This window comes from Terrapene carolina, unplaced genomic scaffold (genome assembly GCF_002925995.2).
Source record: "Terrapene carolina triunguis isolate 2854851 unplaced genomic scaffold, T_m_triunguis-2.0 Scaffold112, whole genome shotgun sequence".
In the NCBI taxonomy this organism is placed as follows: Eukaryota; Metazoa; Chordata; order Testudines; family Emydidae; genus Terrapene; species Terrapene triunguis.
In genome coordinates, this window is record NW_020664463.1 from 13442899 (window position 1) to 13458972 (window position 16074).

General features: G+C 40.2%; 1 protein-coding gene across 2 annotated transcripts in view; it reads left to right on the forward strand.

Moving 5' to 3' along the window:
* Positions 1-15554, forward strand: part of RIBC2 (RIB43A domain with coiled-coils 2) — a 31096-nt gene extending 15542 nt beyond the window's left edge. The window contains exons 5-8 of one of the 2 annotated variants that reach the window (XM_024204430.1): positions 8777-9004; positions 11386-11552; positions 13501-13620; positions 15532-15554. In XM_024204430.1, coding sequence (XP_024060198.1) covers positions 8777-9004; positions 11386-11552; positions 13501-13582 — 477 coding nt within the window. In that variant the 3' untranslated portion in view covers positions 13583-13620; positions 15532-15554. Of the gene's footprint in view, positions 1-8776; positions 9005-11385; positions 11553-13500; positions 15090-15531 lie in introns of those variants that run through there. The other variant, XM_024204429.2, reaches the window with a different exon arrangement.
* The last annotated feature ends 520 nt before the right edge of the window (positions 15555-16074 follow it).

Here is a 16074-nt window from a genome sequence, read left to right on the forward strand (position 1 = left end):
CTGGCCATAGACTACTTTCCAGATGAATTTTATGCCCAATTCAAAGCCACCCTGGCTCCAAAACTGGCTGAATTATACACTGAAGCTTTTGGCAAAAGTACTCTGCCCCCTTCAATGAATTACGTCCTAATCTCAGTCATCCTTAAACCTGACACAGATGACCAATATTCTTAATCAATTTTTACATTCAAATATTTTCTAAAATTCTACCTGGATGATTAGAAGAAGTAGTGAGGTACATAGCACACCCAGATTCGGTGGGTTTTATACAAGAGAGACACAGGTTGAGCAACACTTGTCATCTTATCAGTGTGCTAACCCCTTGAAGCTGATGGCTGTTCTGTCACTGGACATGGAAAAAGCCTTTGATAGAGTAAATAGGAGGTATTTGTTCCTCATCCTACAAAAATTTGGATTTGATCGCTTTCATTTCCTAGATTAGACTTTGTACTCCAATTCCAGCTCCCATGTTGTAACAAATAACTACATTTCCCCTCCTTTCAGTCTCCATCGTGGTATTAGACAGGTCTGTCCCTCCTCCTATTTAGTTTGACTTTAGAGCCATTGGCAATACAAATTAGAGCAAACCCAGGGATCTGGAGTATAAAAATAGGGTTCCAGGGAATGAAAATATGTTTATATGATGATGATTTATAAACTGTTGAATTGTCTGGGAAAATCTCAGGGTACAAAGTTAACAAGCACAAGTCAGAGGCTCTCAGTACCTCTTGAGGGGTGCATAATGTTGCCCTTTTAGATAATACTTTTCTCTGGCAGCAGCCAGAAATCGGGTTCTTGGGAGTCTTCTTTCCTAGGAACATGAAATAAATAGTCAAAATTAATTTCAGTCTAATCACATACATAGCTTTGGATTTACATAGATGGCAAGCCTTCCTCTATCACTTCGGGGTAGAGTTAAAAATATTAAAGATGAATGTCCTCCCAAGACTTCTATTTGATCTAAGCTCTTTGCCAGTTTATATTCCCCCTTCTGTTCTTTTTCAGAATTAATAACATTTTAAAGACTATTGTGGGGTATAGGGAACAAAAGCCAAATTATCCTTTGAAAAATGCAGCTGCCTGTCAATCAGGAGACTTTGGTCTTCCCAACCTTAGGCGTTGCTGTGTATCCTTAATCTTGAGCCAAGTGACACAATGGCTGACCTGCGCTCTCCCCGAGCTCTCCATACAACACCCAGGCTTCTCCAGCCTGGCTGTATACAGAGGAGGAAACCCACCACTACAATGATCCCTAAACTTGGACTTCTGCTGTGTCCTTAAGGAGAAGATAGTCACAATTTTGACAATTAGGAAAGCCTGGTATCTGGTTGCTTCTAAGTTTAAATGTCATCCCTTATCACATTTAGATTCAGATAACTCCAAAATTTTAATTGCCTATAAATCCGTCCTATAGCCTGATTGGATTCAAAAAGGGATGAGCATAAGCCACCTATCTGAAAGCAATTACTTCATGCTTTTTCCTCGCCTTAGGGGGAAATTTCAACTGGACCCAAAGAAGGAACGTCAATATCTTTAATTTAAGTATGCCCTGCAACACCAGTTTGGGCCAGATGCCTCTGCAGCCTCAGACCCCCCCCGGCTTCTGGAGCTTTCTGAAAAGGTTATATTTCCTGCCTATCAGGCAAATTGGCAATCAGCAGTGACTGGGAACATGAGCTGTGAATTTCCATTACCAACATTCCGTGGAATCAGATTTGTTCCAATATACACCATTTCTGACTAGAATTGAAGTTAAGATTGATCTAGCAGAAAATCCTTTGGAGGATGCACTGGACTCCATCTAGACTTTTCAGGTCTGGAGCAGCCACGTCTGACAAATGCTGGTGCTGCAAGGCTGCAGGCACTAACTTGTACCACATGCTGTGGGACTGCCTTTTGATCTATTTTTTCTGGACAGAGATAAATATTTGAGCCAATTTCTTTCTCTCCATCAAGGGGAATTTCAGGCTGGCCAGGCCATGCTAGGCCTAACCAATCTGTCTTGGAAACGGAAATCCTCTGAATTTTTGGTTGGGTAGAGCTCTGATCGTAGCCAAACATCTAATTCTACAACAGGGGAAGTTCCAAATACACCCAGCTCCCAAGACCTGTACTCTGATTTGGTGAACTTGGTAGCAATGGAACAAATAACAATTTGCACTCAAAACAACCAAGATAAGTGTATGGTTATATGGTCATCATTTTTGGAAGAATCCGAATAATCAATTAAATTCCCTCTGGGGTAATCTTTTTTTGTAGTGCCCTTCCAAAACCCTAGACCTCTCCCATTTTCTCAACTCATCTCTTCCTTCTCTATCCTATTATTCCTTTCTTAGCCTCTTATGTAGCTGTCTGGCTTTCCTTTGGTCCTCTTTTCACTGTCAACACTCTTCTTTCTCTTTATTTCCCTGCTGCCATCTTTTTTCCCCCTAAAAGGGAATAATTATGATGATTAGTTTATGATCTTACTTTAAAAGAGCCCCAAACTGGGGCTGAATTAAAAAAAATGACCATTATTAAATAATTGCACAGGCAAATCTCTTTAACCAATTAATAATGGTCTTTGTTTCATTATTCTTTGCCCTTAATTAAGAAGTTTGGTCTCACCTACATTGCTGTATAATCTGATAATGGCTCTCTACTCCAAGTTAGGTAGCTAATAAAGATAAGAGAAACTTTTGTTAAAATAAACAGAATAGTCTGTATAGATATAGATATCTCCTCTGTCAAGATTCTCACTCCTAGATCTTAGCTTGTTATCATGAGGCACTTGGAACTTCCCAAACTCTTGAAGAGTTTTGGTCCCTCAGGCAGCAGTAGTGGGGTAGAGCACTGCTGAACTTAACCATTATCCTTGGTACTTTCCAGTCAGTTCCTTCTTGATTTCAGTCAACAAAGAAACTCCACGCAGGAGCTGCATCTCTCCAGTTTCAGCTCCTACCATTCTCAGTGGCATGCTCATAGCGCGTCAGATATCCTTTCTGCATCCAGGTCTTTCAGGCAGGTCCACATGTCTTTTACCTTAGTTTTGTGAGATCATTTGCCTCAGGCTCTTTGGTCAGTGCTCAGCTGCAGCACTTTGGCTCCTACGCTCCCTTGTGGTACTTCACCACCTGCCTTGGCACTTTGTTGCCTCTGTCTGCAACACTTTCATGTCTGCTCAGTGCCAGTTTGCGGGTGCTTGATGCTTGCCTCGCACTTTGGTGCCAATGTTTGCTGGCACTTGGTGCCTGTTTTAGTGTTCCAGAACCTTTGTTTGTGGCACTTCAGTACTTGTGTTTTGCATGTTTCTGGAACATGCCTTGGCATTTTTGGTGTTAGTTTTTATACATTCTTCAATGCCTGCTTCAGTGCCTCTGTGCGGTGCTTCAGAAATTCACTTTGGTACCCTGATATACCTTCTTTTCAACTCAAGCACACTGCTTTTCTTTCTTGTTTTGCGCTATGTTCTCGTTGCAGAACATCAATCTCTTGTGGACCTAAGGAAGAAGGAAACCACGCAGTGGCTTCTAACCATGTCCTCCCAGCAAGGCTAGGTCAGTGATGGACGATCAATCCATTGCATTGTCTGCTTTGGAGTTAACTGTAAAGTTAAGGACCATATGTCACCCTGGGATCTAAGAAAGAGTGGAGAATGCTTCTATTGGCTTGTCAAGATGCAGAGTTACACCAGTTTATCTAATGGTGTTATTTTAAACTGATTTAGTTAAAAGGTGCAAAATGCTATGTGGACATGCTAATTTTGGTTAAGCCAGATTTTGGTTTAGTGTGTTTAGTACAAACACGTTTTAGCTAAACCAAAATAAATCACTCATAGACCAAAATAAAATGTCCACATAGGGGTTTGCAATGGTTTAACTAAACTGGTGCAAGTTGGTATGTAGACGAGGCCTAAGTCCTGCTCAAGGCACTCCAAGGAGACTCCTGTAACATTTGCCTAAGGCTGGCCCAGAGGGCTTAAAATGAGCCTGGATGCTTGAAGTCAGGAGTACTGAGCTTTGACTTATTGGCTGACGCATATCCTCTGAAGAAGCCAAGCCAGGTGGTGTTGAGAGGGAACCAGTAGCTCTCCAGATAGCTGTTATCAAAGCCACTGACTCCAAGCAAGGCTTGTGATTTTCCCCACCTGCATTTGTGACAGAGATGCAAACAGTAATTCTGGATTCTGGTATATCCTCAGCAATCTATCCAAGTCACTCTAGGTCCTTTGCGAGACTGTCACAAGGCCTTCAGTAACATCGCCAATGCATTCCTTTTAGCCCTTTGTTGGGAGCAGTTAGAGTTCTCAACAAATTCATAATGCTTTTTAAACCAAGGCAGCACCCTCAGTGCAATAAGGTCTGGTACTAAGCACTTCTTATTTTGTTTGTATTTCTTGACAATTTCGGGATGATTTCTTGATTGCCTTCATTTCTGTCCAATTCACCTTGAGCTTCTCAAGCCAAGGTCTGCCAAATAATGATGGATACTTTCTTTCAATCACATACAAGGGTAAAATGACTGATTGTCTATCTAATTGAACTTCCACCTGAAGTTCCCCTTTTGGGACTAACTTTTCACCAATATAGGTCTTCAGAACCTTGGAGGTTTCTTCCAGAGGAACTTGTGACAATGTCTGGTGAAAGGTAGATGCAGAAATCAGTGAGATGGCAGCTCCAGTATCAAACTCCATTCTTGTAGGAACTTCTTCAATCGAGAGTGTGATCCAGATGTCATATCTAACTCCAGCTTGCAATAACCCGTGTAGTGCTGGTTCTTGATCAGTGTCATTAGAGCTCGTACCATTTTCCATATTATGAATTCCCAGCTTCCATCCTTTTTTAGGTTCATCCTTCATAGGTGTCTTCTTGGATGTACAGTTACCCTTTGTTGCTGAACTGTGTGGCAGGTCACAGTAATGTGTCCTTTCTTCTGGCATTTTCTGCAAATAACCTGGCGTGCCCAGCAATCCTTTTCAGCATGAGTAGTTTGTGCACCATGGGTACATGGAAAATCCTTACGTTCCCATGATCCTCTGTCTTGCCGATGTAGGAGGTAACTTTCCAGTTCACACTAAATTCCAAATAATTCTTCCCTAAGGTTTCCATGGCAACTGCTACTTCAACAGCCTTCTTGAATGTAAGTGCTAATACAGTCGGTACCTGGTCATTGCATAATCCAAAGACTAATTGGTCACGCAGGGCATCACTTAATGTTTGTCCAAACCGACAATGCTCTGACAACTTCCTTAGAGCAACAGTAAACTGTGCTACCAACTCTCCACTTCTCTGATTTCGCTGATGAAATCGATATTGTTCTGCTATCATCGATGGGATAGGAGAAAAATATTTGTGCATTGCTGCTGTAATTGCAGTGTACGTGGCAGTTCTGGGAACAGTTGGAGACAATAGGTTATGCAGCAGTCCATATGCCTTTGGACCCATTATTGTCAGCAAGGTTGAAACTCTTTGTCCGTCAGGAATGGTGCTGTAGGTTACAAATTACTCAAAACATCGAGGTACACCACCCATGAGTCACGGCTGTCATCAAATTCATCAACATTGCCCACAAAAGGTGCCATTTCACTGCTGTCATTTTGAATTTTATGCCTCCTGGAAGTCTCTTCCACAGGGAAATCCCCCCCCCCCCCCCCCTTTTTTTTTTTTTTTTTTTTTTTAAACTGTGCACTATCCTCACTGGATCACCCTCTGTTGGCTGTGTGCTTATACTGCAAAATGCAGAATTCTTCCTTTTGGCTGCACTGGGATCCCTCTGCTGGCTATAGACTCTCAGTGCAGGCTCAGCCGTTTCTCTCTCTACCTGATTGCACACTGGTCAACAAAGATAGCTGCTTCCCCATCTCGTCTCTAAGCAGTTCCAGCAGTAATTGCAGTACTTTTATCTTGGGTTGTATCTTTATTTGCCTAATTCCTCCTCTCTAGCTGGCTGGTTCACACTGTCCCAGAAGCAAAAACAGCAAGCTGTCACCCAGTGCCTCTAAGTGAATTTTGTCCCCTTTTTCAAAGTCTTATTCTTTGCTTACTTTTTCTTGTTGTTGTTCTATTCAGGCAATGGAAGCACTGGACACTTGTTGGGATAGAAGGTCCTTGCTGCCACTGTTGTATTTTTGGACCCAGCAAAGAAGGAGTTAGATACAGACATAGAGGGAGCTGATGGACACACAGCTGTCAAGCTGTGCTCCCTTTATTGTTCTAGCTGCAAAAGTGAAACTAACAATAACATGCTTTGCAGTGGGGAGGGGAGAGTGCTCAAATATTTAAAGGGACAGGACATCACAGATGATATGTAGGCTCCATCCAAATTATCCTTTCTATAAATTACTATTTAGTTCTGGAGTTATCCCAAAATAAAAGTGCTCACTAAAGTAAGGCTATTATTTATTTAGCTAAAAAGAACAGATGCCCATCAGGTACACAAATCATATTTTAGATAATTGTTCATAAAGGTCATTAGGTTGAAAAGTTTTGTTTTTCTGTTTTCTTGGAAATGTATAATCCTTTATTCCTGGAATAAAAAGCTACTGACTTATGGGAAAATTCTTCAAGGGAGTAGATTTTGGGCCAAATCCTGGTCACAATGAAGCCTGTTGCAAAACTTCCATTGCCATTGACTTGAGTGGGACTAGGAGTTAGCCCTTAATTCTTGCACATAGAGATGGCAGAGCTAGTGGCTGATGTGTCTAAAGTTCAGCTCTGCTGCCATTTTGAATTTGATTTGCTTGATTTATTTTAATCTCTCTAAAAGTGGAAATTCCTTTCTTGAGCTAAAATAGAGTATAGTATCTTATCCGGATGTGGCAAAATTGCTGCACCATGATGTCCCCTCCTGGCTGGCTGTGGCACTACAGCAACTTTTGCCTCAATTTCCCCCACCTTTCAGAGCCACAGTGTCTTTTATCAAAATCCAACAAAAATATATATATAACCAACTCAGCAGGCAATCACCTTGGTGAAGGAGTGCCTCTGCTGCTGCTTCTCCCTGGTTCAGTCAGTCTCCTGATCCAAGGCACACTCCTCCCATTACTCAGGGTTTCCCACAGGCTCCAGTTCATCAGGGTCTCCATCTTACTCAGGCTTCCAGTTCATCCCTGGAGAAGAGTATCTGCTCTTTCTCAATCTCAGCCTTTTTTGCAGGCTGCTTCCCAGAGAGAGGGCACTTCCTATCTTTTCTCTTCTGGTTCTTCCCCAGCAGGGCTCACTCAGCTCTTTATAGAGCCAAAACTCTTCTCTACCCCAGTTGGGCTTTATTTCCAATTAGTCCTGGCTCACCCTCCAGGTGCACCCAGGCTGGTTAATTGGTCTGAGGCCTATATTAATCCTTTTACAACCTGTGTGGGATAAACACCCCATCACAAAGGAGTTTACATTTTTAGATTAAAAATATGTTTTTACAGGATCTAAGTTAAAACGATAATTTGTTAAATAGTTTTATAATTCTAATTCTAAAATAAGAGCGAGTCAGATACTTTTTTATTACTTCACTTACAAATATTCTGTGTGATATTTCTTATTGTATACTTTGCACAGTACATGTAAACTATTTGTTGTTAATATTCTGGGAAAGAAAAATTAATCAAGTAAGTAAAAGCTATATATTTTATGAAAACAGAATGAGCACATTCTCCTGTTATTTCACTTTCGGTGCTTTCCTTTTCAAATATTTCTTCTGCATTGAGCTATACAGGCTTTAATGTCAGTGATCATTTGAGGTTGTTTGCTGTTTGAGGTAATAACGATCCTATATATACTTCAAGGCCTATCACTAAACTGTTTCTGTTCAGTCTCAGACTTTATTAGCCCAGGATGTGGTAATTATTGAATTAACAGGAAGCTCTCTCAAGTTACTATATTGCCCTTTCTTCTTTTTGCCTTTGTCCTCTGAGAGAACTGTCTAGAACAAAGTCCGACTCAGCTTCGAACGCTGTCCACTATGTCACTCCATTTAACTTTAGTCTTCCTGCTATCTCCCGCCCATAAAAAAAATCTTATCCTACTTTCTTCCCCAATTAAGAGCAGCTCCTTTAAAATTAAGTCATATTTAATGTCTGAAGTTATGTGGGCTGATATGGTAGTGAGGAAACAAATGTTGAGAGTAGCATGTTTGTAGTCAGCATGTGGCTAAGGAGTTTTGAGGAGCGACAGTGATAGGAGTGTGATAGTAGCCAGAGTTGAGTGATTTGGGTAGGACATATATAATTTGAATATATTTGTAGTATTAGCATGTGTTCATGTACTTGAAGACTGTATTGTAATGCATTCACACCGGGGAGCATAGCAAACTTAATGTTGGCATTTCCTGATTTTTGAGTGCTTAATCATGAAACCCATATAATTTTTGTTTGGAATATGTATTTAGGATGTTTGAACTAGTAACTGAGAATTGTGAATTTTAGTCTGTTTTCTTCCATGTGATGTCTGACATCTGACTAACAAGTCCATGTTAGTATGCTTGACTGCTTGTTCCGTCTGTGAATAAATGTAGAATTAATTTTGACATAATTCTGGCATTTGTTTTACAACATACAGCTAGTTCTCCAAATTGCTTTTGGTCCCAGCTATGAAAGCAATAAGGGGACATCCCTTCAGATTTGCAGCATTCTTAATCCACATGAACATAGTACACTTACACGATGCTATTGACAATCACATGCAGTTTGGAAAGAAAATTCAGTGATAGGATGATTGATTCACTAACTTTCTCGCAGTATTAAATCAGGATTTTCTTTTAAAAGAAAATGGTCTCAGCTTTCTCTTCCCATATACACTTTTTTTTTAAGGCTGCAGAATTTGAAGAAAGAAAAATGCTAGAAAAGCGTCAGGAAGAAGAAGATAATGTGGCTGAAATTTCCAACCTCCTTCGAGGAGACTTGCTTTCTGAAAACCCAGAACAAGCAGCCAGTTCGTTTGGGCGACATCGTGTGATTACTGATCGATGGAAAGGAATGAACCAGGATCAGTTGATGGCAATACGTTACACTCAACAGCAACAAGTTCTGGAGAAACTGGTATTCAAACCCATTTGCTTATCTGTATTATTAGCTGGAGTAGTAGTATAGGCAGGGCTGGTAGCACCGCCAATTATTAAGGTGGCTTGACACTTCACATTATACGATCCTGTTTTCAGTAGCTTATAGCTTCGTAACAGCCAGACTTCAGCTGATTGGTCTGAATTTTTCCATGCAACACGTCTTCTTCAGGATGGATTTGTCTGGAAAAGTTCAACCAAAATGGTCCAGACATTTCCGAGAACAAGGCTAGAGAAAAATATGTTGTTTTGCCATGTTAAATTCTGGCAACATTTTCTTTTAGAAGCTCTAGTGCCCCCATGCTTTGTAGTGGGGACTTGAAATTTGGCAGGGGTATTCTTTGTGTTAGGGATGTTCCTTTTGCTGTTCCTATGAAAATCCACCCACATTTGGCCAAGTTATAAACCTTTGAAAAATCTTTAACAGCCAAAATCTGTGAAGATTCCATTCTCCCTGAACATGCTTCATCCCCTCACAACTCCTAGTGCTGATCAGACTGCATATGCACCAGCACCACATTGTGAATGAGCAGGTTTCAGCTGAGGGCTCTGGGAGCTGGCCTCTCCTTGGAATTGCTGTTCCCAGATGTTCTGGGCTGGGGTAGGGCCATGCACTAGATTGAATTCAAGGAGTCTGACTCTCCTGTTCTTTCAATAACTGTCCTGCTGGCACCAAGGAAGCATGGAGTAGTAAGCTGTCTAATTAGAATGCAAAAGGACAAGAGCCAGACTGGAGGGGAGAGAAATTAGTACATTGGAACAAGGAACCTGGTGAGATTGGGACTGGAGAGTGGGAGAGAGTAAACCTGTGACTGGGGGCTGGAGGAGAGACTGGGAGCTGGGGGTGGAAGACTGGGACAGGCTGGGCAAGACAATTGAGGCTGGGAGTGAGAGCCAGGGGGAGACTGGGACTGGCTCAGGAAGGACACTACAAGTGGGGGCAGGAGGGGAGGCTGGAATTGGGAGTTGGTGAAGGAAATGGTGGAGGGGACTGATAGCCAGGTAAGGGGAGGGGAACACTGGATCTGATAAGAAGCTGGAGAGATATAGAGAAACTAGGAAATTTGGACAAGGAGGCTGGGACTGTAAACTGGTGGGGGAATATGGGCAGGGTAGGGAGGAAAGCCAGAATGCCGGAGGAAACCCCATGAGAAAATGAATAATTCTCTTTTCAGAGAAGGGTTTAAATAGTGTGCAGTAAATAGGGCATGTGGTCATACAGTGAACAAAGAGGAGAAAATACTGAAATTGCTGCTCACTGAGTGATCACAATCCATTTTGTGCACTGAATGAAAGAGGGGTCCTTCCGAAAAAAATCATCTTTAATTACATAATCACATACTATCCTAATTCATATACATAAGGGGGCAAGTTAAGGTTCAAAAGCAACTTTAATTCTGGCATATCCTAACTTTTGAGTGCTTGACATTGCAACCTTAATAATGTTCTTTTAATATAGTCTTCTGCGTGTAATTTTTTAGAGACTGATCTGTCAATAGATACATTGTTTTAAATTCCAGGAGCTGTGTTTCATACCAGCGTGTTAATGTTCATCATAAAGGAGCTAGTTAATATGACAAGGAGTTGTCCAACTTTAATTTAACTTAATTTTTTAAGTTTCACCAGTCCTGAACAACTGTGTTATGTCTTTTCACAGAGACACCAAAAGCAGTTTAATTTTGATTGACAGATGTACACAGTATAGAGCTGCCTCTTCTGAATCTGTCTAAAAGGTGGTATCAAAGCTGTGATGCACAAGGGGAATATGATTGGAGGTAGTGATAGACAAATTTGTAAATATAGGGTGTATTGGAGGAGAAGGAAGTTTCTGGGTCAAAAATTATGCCAAGACAACAGATAATGGGCTTGATTTACTCTGAAATCCACCTGGAGGAGGAAGTGCACAGTACTACAACTACACTGCAACCCCCTTTCTACAAGGAGACACTGAGCTGCCAGCACAACCTCAAATGTAGATAGCACTGGCCATGAAGAGAACATGGCCAGTCTGACCAGATTTGCACCAGTTTAGTTAATCTTCTCAGATACCATCCTTTGGTGAGTCTCCTACAGAGAGCTTTGACTGCATTAAAAGCTTTCTTCCCCTGAGTATAACCCCCTAGGGGAGGGCGTAATGAAACCACTGCCTGCCTTCCCCTGGGGATGAATTTCCTCCAGGACACATCAACTACTGCTGGTGGAGGAGGGTGCAATGTTCATCCTTCTGCCATAGCAGGGATGAAACAAGCCCGTTAAAGACAAATGGGTTCATCACATGAGTGAATTTGCTAATAAGATTATTTAAATATTGTTTTATCTGTGATTGTGAAGAGAAAGCAAACATTTCTTTTATTCCTCCAGAGGCTGCAGGAGGAAGAACGGCAAAGAAATGCAGAGTGGGACAGGCAACGTATACAGGCCGCCAGAGCACAACTTCTTTTTGAGCGGCATCAACAGCGACTAAATCGAGAACTTCGCAGAACTCTGGATAATGCTAATGCACAACTCTCCCAGGACCAGAAATCAAAGTAAGTGCACAGAGCGGTTAATCTATATCAGATAAACTCTTTCCCATTGACACAACAGCTTGGCATTATAAAATTGCTTAGCGAGCCTGCTGTACTTGTCATAAGATGTTTTGACATGGATTGCATTTTAAAAAATTGCAAGTTTAGAGCGAGTGTCTGAATTTTGTAGTATGAGGAAAACTGTTCCTAAGTTATACTGTTTGGAATAATGGCTCAAATACTGACAATTTCTGCTGAGGTCATTGTGTAAGTGTCACGTTATGTTCATTGCACATAGACAGCAGAATAAAGATAGAAAAGCGGGGAAAAGATTCATAGATTCCAAGGCCAGAAGGGACCATTATGATCATCTGGTCTGACCTCCTGTATTACACAAGCCATAGAACTTCCCAAAAATAATTCCTAGAGCAGGCGTAAGCAACCTATGGCACGTGTGCAGAAGGCGGCACGCGAGCTGATTTTCAGTGGCACTCACATTGCCCGGGTCCTGGCCACCGGTCCGGGGGGCTCTGCATTTTAATTTAATTTTAAATGAAGCTTCTTTAACATTTTAAAAACCTTATTTACTTTACATACAACAATAGTTTAGTTACCTATTATAGACTTATAGAAAGAGACCTTCTAAAAACGTTAAAATGTATTACTGGCACACGAAACCTTAAATTAGAGTGACTAAATGAAGACTCGGCGCACCATTTCTGAAAGGTTGCCAACCCCTGACCTAGAGCATATGTTTTAGAAAAACATCCAATCTTGATTTTAATATTGTCAGTGATGGAGAATCCTCCATAACCCTTGGTAAATTGTTCCAATGGTTAATTGCTCTCACCATTAAAAATTTACACCTTATTTCCAGTCTGAATTTGTGTAGCTTCAGTTCCAGCCACTGGATCATAGGTGCCAACCCCATGGGTGCTCCAATGAGCTAATCAGGGGCACTCCCAAACAGTTGATCGGCGGCTGCAGCCAAACAGCTGTTCGGTAGCTCAGGAAGGGCTTGGGGAAGGGTGGAGAGCAGCAAGCTGTGGGGGTCTTGGGAGGGGGTGGAGCGGGGGCAGGAAAAGATGAAGTGAAGGTGGGGCATTGGAAGAAGAGGCTGAGTGGAGGCGGGCCCTCGGGGTGGAGCACTCCCAGGGAAAACTAGAAGTCGGCACCTATGCACTGGATCATGTTAAACCTTTTTCTGCTAGATTGGAGAGCCCGTTATTAAACATTTCTTCCCCATGTAGATACTTTCACACTGTAATCAAGTCACCCCTTAACCTTCTCTTTTGTAATAGTCAGAAAAGGGTAATAAATACAATGAAAGTATTCTTAATACTATATATGTCTACATGATTCAGCTCACTCTCTTGGAATCAAAAAGGATGGGACTCCATTGAGTTCAGTAGAGCTATGCCAACAACAGCTCAGGATAAGACCCAATGGCAGAGTTCAGCCATAAAGAACCATCAAGTATTGTCATAAACTAGCTTAACAGTGGACAGATATGTATGCTTGCTGTGAGGATAAAGAAAAACTAAAAAGAGCATGTTTAAAAAAAAAAAAAAATCACTGCAAGCCAGTGTCAAAATCCCAGTCTTTAACTATTTGATTTTTCAGTGCATGCCTAGATTTTGTGCAAGAAATTCCTGTACCTGACAATTTCCTGGTCTTAAAACAATATGAAAGAATTCTAAGGCTATATTAATACTGTTTTCTCAACACTGGCATAGTGACATTTTGGGAACATGATTTTAGGGGGGGGGGGGAAGAATTTTTATGTCAACATGAGAAAATTGAGCTATATTTATGTGTTTTGATTTAGTATTCAACTAAAATATGTAGTAATGTATATAGTGTAATACATTTGTACAGGATTGTGTATTTCACATTATTTTTTTTTATTTTTAAAAATGTTCAGAAATTTAAAACATTTACTAATTGAGTCTATTTGATTTATTTCTAGAAAAATTTATCTTCAGGAGGAAGTGTATTCAAATTTTCCAACAGGCCAATATTTTACACAGTTTAATACAACTAGCCGGTGACATATGAGACACATCCACTCTCTGAAATATAAATATATGTAAGGTTTATAGAAATATTAAAGTTTGATTAACTTTCACTGCTTTTCTACGTTTTTCCCCAAATTTCCAGTTAAGATATTTGTGCATTAAAACAAACCCATATTGTCCTGATGGCACATACTTGTAAGTCATAAGCCTGATGATTGTTATTCCTTGTAATTAATGAGAAATATAGAGATTGCTGCTAATTCATGGTTTTGGTTTGGGGGATATTTTTATAATTAACATTTCTCAGGAGGAAAAGGAAAATAACTGCAAATAACACTGAAATGATTATTTGAGTGCTAATTTAGAGAAGTTATTGGACCAAATCAATTCCTGGTCTGATTCCATCCCAATGAAGAATTTGGCCCATTGTGGGATATTTTTTTTTAATTTGTATTTCAGATTTTTTCACTACTCATTTTTACTGCATTGAAGTTCATATTTTGACTGAAACCTTCCTTTTACAGGTTACAGAAATATTGAGATTACAGCATGATTGTCAGATAACTTAAAAAAGTAAAACAAAACCTGATCTTCATAAATGCTTTTCAGAGACCATACTCTATTTTAAAATGCAGGAGGAAGTATGGGAGGAGTAATTGCTATTGTTGAGAGCAAAGAAAATGAAATGTTTCTTAATATTTATCCATAATTTTTATATATATAAATAAATAGAATTGAATTAATTTTATTAGTACTCCCAATTAAAGTTATGTGCAGTCACTATATCCATTGTTAGTTTTTCAACAATAAAACACTAAGGTCACTGGGTTGGGGTTTTTTAAGTGTTTTCAGTGCTTGTTGAAAGGTGAAAGATTTGATAGAAATGGAACTTGAAATAACCTGATGAGCTGCTGAACAGATGTTACAAAGGGAGCAGCACTGCAAGCTTGTTCTCCATGCCCCCACAAAAATGCACTGGGCCTAGATAACCATCCTGGAGGCCACCCTTATCTGGAATAGAAGGGAAATATGTTAGCTGGAACTATTTTCAAACCTTGCTGTTTCCAGAAAGCACTAATAGGTTCTACACTGGCTTCTTTGGCTAGCATAAACCAGTTAACCATGTTATAAACTATTTTAGAACACAATTTTCTGGAAAACGTTTTATTTAAAAATACTTCTGACTAATATGATTTCCCCCCAACACAGGGCCAGGGCGTGAGCTGCTGCAACCTCTGGGTCCACATTGCCAGGATATTGGGACCATTGGTTTCTGTAAATGCAGATCTGCAGCTTCTCTTCTGACCTAATCTTCCATACTGGGCATATGCAGGGCTAGCACCGAAAACTTTCCTCCCAAAGTGCAGGGGGAGTGCAGGGACTCCTGTGCAGCTGCTCAGCAAGCAGATCCTTCAGACAGTCCCTATGTGGAGATAAAGTGGTGCAGTTCTCCTCACTAACATGATTTTCACACCTATATTTCACATGCGTCAATGAGAGTACCTCATATAACACTTTTAATTTACACTTCTTAGGGCTGTTCAAGCGATTAAAAAAATTAGTCGTGATTAATCTCACGATTAAAAAAATTAATCGTGATTAATCACATGATTAATCGCTCTATTAAACAATAATAGAATACCATGTATTTAAATATTTTTGGATGTTTTCTACATTTTCAAATGTATTGATTTCAATTAAAACACAAAATACAAAGTGTACAGTGCTCACTTTATATTTATTTTTGATGACAAACATTTGCACTGTAAAAAACAAAATAAATAGTATATTTCAATTCGACTAATACAAGTACTGTAGTGCAGTCTCTTTGTCATGAAAGTTGAATTTACAAATGTAGAATTATGTACAAAAAATAACTGCATTCAAAAATAAAACAGTGTAAAACTTTAGAGCCTACAAGTCCACTCAGTCCTCCTTCTTCAGCCAATCGCTAAGACAAACACGTTTGTTTACATTTGCAGGAGATAATGTTGCCCGCTTCTTGTTTACGTCACCTGAAAGTGAGAACAGACGTTCGCATGGCAATTTTGTAGCTGGCATTGTAAGATATTTATGTGCCAGATATGCTAAACATTTGTATGCCCCTTTATGCTACAGCCACCAGTCTAGAGGACATGCTTCCATGCTGATGACACTTGTTAAAAAATAATGTGTTAATTAAATTTGTGAATAAACTCCTTGGAGAAGAACTGTATGTCTCCTGCTCTGTTTTACCTGCATTCTGCCATATATTTCATATTATAGCAGTCTCGGATGATGACCCAGCACATGTTCTTCATTTTAAGAACACTTTCACTGCAGATTTGACAAAACAAAGAAGGTACCAATGTGAGATTTCTAAAGATAACTGCAGCACTTGACCCAAGGTTTAAGAATCTGAAGGCCTTCCAAAATCTGAGACGGACGAGGTATGGAGCATGCTTTCAGAAATCTTAAAAGAGCAACACTCCAATGCAGAAACTACAGAACCCGAACCACCAAAAAAGAAAATCAACCTTCTGCTG